General features: G+C 35.0%; 1 protein-coding gene across 1 annotated transcript; it reads right to left on the bottom strand.

Moving 5' to 3' along the window:
- Positions 1-1,279: 1,279 nt before the first annotated feature.
- On the bottom strand, positions 1,280-2,217 carry LOC139864655 (uncharacterized). The gene is made up of 2 exons (XM_071853232.1): positions 2,095-2,217; positions 1,280-2,002 (listed from the first exon to the last, which is right to left on the bottom strand). The coding sequence occupies exons 1-2, from the start codon at positions 2,215-2,217 to the stop codon at positions 1,280-1,282; spliced, it is 846 nt and encodes a 281-aa protein (XP_071709333.1).
- Positions 2,218-3,160: the final 943 nt, after the last annotated feature.

Here is a 3,160-nt window from a genome sequence, read left to right as displayed (position 1 = left end):
TGAATAAACAGTTTCTTTGGACATAAACACATAATGTTCGATGCCTAAATGATGGTGATATTATCGAATTCTTGTTTAGAGTCCAAATGTATTAAATTCGAGAAATATAGAATAGTAATTTGTATGTCATGTTTTTTGATATTTTAACTAACCTTAGGTTACTCGATTATTACATACTAGTGAAATAACCCGTAAAACCACGAGTTTGTTTAAACGAAACAGTTTAATGATATGTTTTAGGTATTAAGTGAACGTAAATGCTAAAGTTATTTAGTTTAATGACCCGTGGAACCAGTGGCGATTCTAGGATCAAAACTCAATGGGGTCCTATACAATTTGAGTGGTACTTTGTAATTTTTTCTCTCTAAACAATGGCTATTTTTAAACAATGGCTATTTTTTCCATAAAAATCACCAATTTTAAAAATATATGGAGTCCTCTCTATGAATTTAATGGTGTCCTATACCGTTTTTGTAGTATTTTATGTATAAAAAAATTTAGTTAATGGGGTCCTTTGACCCCACTTGACATCAAGTGGAGTCGCCACTGCGTGGAACCACAGAGTCCGACTAAAAAACTCGTCAGCTGAACATTTCATCAAACACCTAAAATGCATATTAAAAAATCTACATCCAATCTTAAGATATAATATTGGTTGTCATTTTATTTTAAAAGTGTAAATTAAAATATAAATTTAGAATTGGTTTCCGTCTGTCTAGCTTTTATACCTTTTCGTACTCAATTCAAAATAATTAATTAAAATAATTCAAAATTATTTAATTTTAATAATTAAAATAATTATTAATAAGATTTAATAATAATTAAATAATTAACAAGATTTAATTTATTATTTAGATTAATGACATCACCCACCATGTTTAGATTTTTTTTCTTTTTCTTTTTTATTTTTCTAAACAAATGAATTAGTCTAATAATGACATCATCATTATAGAATTTTAATATTAACTATAGATAGATAGATAAATAGATACATATACGAATAACTTAGCAATCAAATGATGTGTCTATTGACAGGCTACATTATAAATTAATAAGGCCACGCATATTGTGTGTTTTACCTAATCGAGTTTATTAGGAACATAATGATGTATGCTCACATAAATATCTTCAAAGTTACACTGTTGTTAGGCTTCTGATACACTCATCAATTATAAGTGAAACAGGTATAACTTGATAAAAGTAGAGTTCATTTTTTTTTTTAACGGCCAAAATAATATATAACCAAACAACGTTCCTCAGCAAGACGCTAAAGGAAAAATTACAAAGGAAAAGACAACCATGTGTTCCAATTAGAAACAACATGGCCTCTATTCTTAAGCCAACGAAAAGAAAATAATCTAGTAACATCAAAAAGACTATTTCTACTAATATGCTCATTAAAAACAATACCGTTTCTAAATCTCCAAATGACCCATAAAAGAGTAGCCGTAACCGCGACGATCTTATGTTTAGAACTTGAAGTCGAACTCAAGCTCTCGATCCAACTAACTACTTCGACCCACGAATAGAAAAAGGGCATATTACAGTCCAACCAAACTCGAACTTTATGCCATAACTCCGAAGCTAAGCTGCAGCCGAAGAACAAATGAGACCTCATCTCTATACCATTATTGCAAACGGGACAGACGATCGAGTTTAATTCGAGACCTTTCGCGGATAGATTCCAACGTAGAGGTAAAGAGTCAATACGAAATCGCCATAAGAAAATGTTAACCTTTCGAGGTATGAACTTGTACCAAACTGTCGGGATGTTTGTGGAAGAAAGCAAAACCAAATCCATGGCCTTTCTCGCAATATTAACTGAAAAAAGGCCATCCGAACTGATGTCGAAACGCCACGAATCATCTCGGTCAGAAAGAGAAACGTTTTGAATTTCGTTCCGTAGACCATCTAGCCGAGATGAGTTACGACTGCCAATGTTCTCTCTAGCCCAAACCCATTGCCACGACCCATTAACCAACTTATTAGCAACAACATCATTCTGGTTCGTATCGAGATGAAATAACCTATTATAACGTGTAGCGAGACTCGTGCTCCCGGTCCATAAATCGTGCCAGAATCTCACTTTTTGACCATTTCCAATTTCCAAACGAATGTAGTTTGCAGGTAACAAATTATCTGAAATAACTTTAGAGCAAGTATCCACGATGTTCGACCAAGAACCATTAACAGTCGTACGCTCAAAAACATCTCCATGAATGGCCTTAACGATTGAAACCCAAAAATCATCCGGTTTAAACAAATATCGCCAACGCCACTTCAAGATTAACGCAAGATTAAATGCTTTTAAACTTCCAACATTTAACCCTCCATTAGCGAAAGAAGATAAAATTGTATTCCATTTCACCCATGCCATTTTTTTTGTTGAGTTATTACCGCCCCAAAAAAATCTTGAGCGTATCGATTCGAGCCGTTTGAAAATCATTTCCGGACATTTGAAAACGGACATAAAGTAAATCCCGAGACTTCCCATAACCGATTTTAAGAGCGTAAGTCTACCACCTGCCGAAATCAAAGAAGCCTTCCAAGTGGATAGTTTTGAGCGGAATTTCTCAACCAACGAGTCCCATTTAGCCACTAACTTCATGTTATTACCTATAGGAATACCCAAATAATTAGTGGGAAAAGAGCCCGTACGGCAGCCTGCAATACTCGCAAAAGCGTTAACTTCGCTATCAACGACACCAACACCGAAAATGTGAGATTTAGAAATATTAATCCTTAAACCCGAAACTAAGTAAAATACCTTGAGAATACAAAGTATGTGATTAAGTTCACGACTACCCCATTCAGAGAAAATAATGACGTCGTCTGCGTATAAGAAGTGTGATAAACGGACATCACTAGAACCCACTCTAATACCACGAATATAATTAACCTCCATGGCCCGATGCAGAGCTAGATGTAAACCTTCCATAACGATGATGAAAAGAAACGGGCTAAGAGGATCACCTTGCCTTAAACCTCTTTTAATCGGGAATTCACAAGTCGGAGAACCATTAACAAGCACGGACGTTCTAGCCGTATTCAAGCAACCGATGATCCAACCGCACCAAGTAGGACCGAAACCTAAAGAAGAGAGCATGAACATGAGGTAATCCCAGTTCACTGAATCGTACGCCTTTTCGAAGTCAACTTT

The sequence above is a fragment of the Rutidosis leptorrhynchoides genome, chromosome 8 (assembly GCF_046630445.1).
Source record: "Rutidosis leptorrhynchoides isolate AG116_Rl617_1_P2 chromosome 8, CSIRO_AGI_Rlap_v1, whole genome shotgun sequence".
NCBI classification, from domain to species: domain Eukaryota; kingdom Viridiplantae; phylum Streptophyta; class Magnoliopsida; order Asterales; family Asteraceae; genus Rutidosis; species Rutidosis leptorrhynchoides.
Note: the sequence above shows the minus strand (reverse complement) of the source record. Positions and strands in the feature narration are given on the sequence as shown.

Excerpts from the sequence above, each read along its gene's own strand:
- LOC139864655 (XM_071853232.1), bottom strand. The coding sequence starts at position 2,217 with ATGGAGATGTTTTTGAGCGTACGACTGTTAATGGTTCTTGGTCGAACA. Across the intron at positions 2,003-2,094 it reads TCGTTTGGAAATTGGAAATG|AATGATGTTGTTGCTAATAA; the intron begins GTCAAAAAGTGA and ends GATACGAACCAG.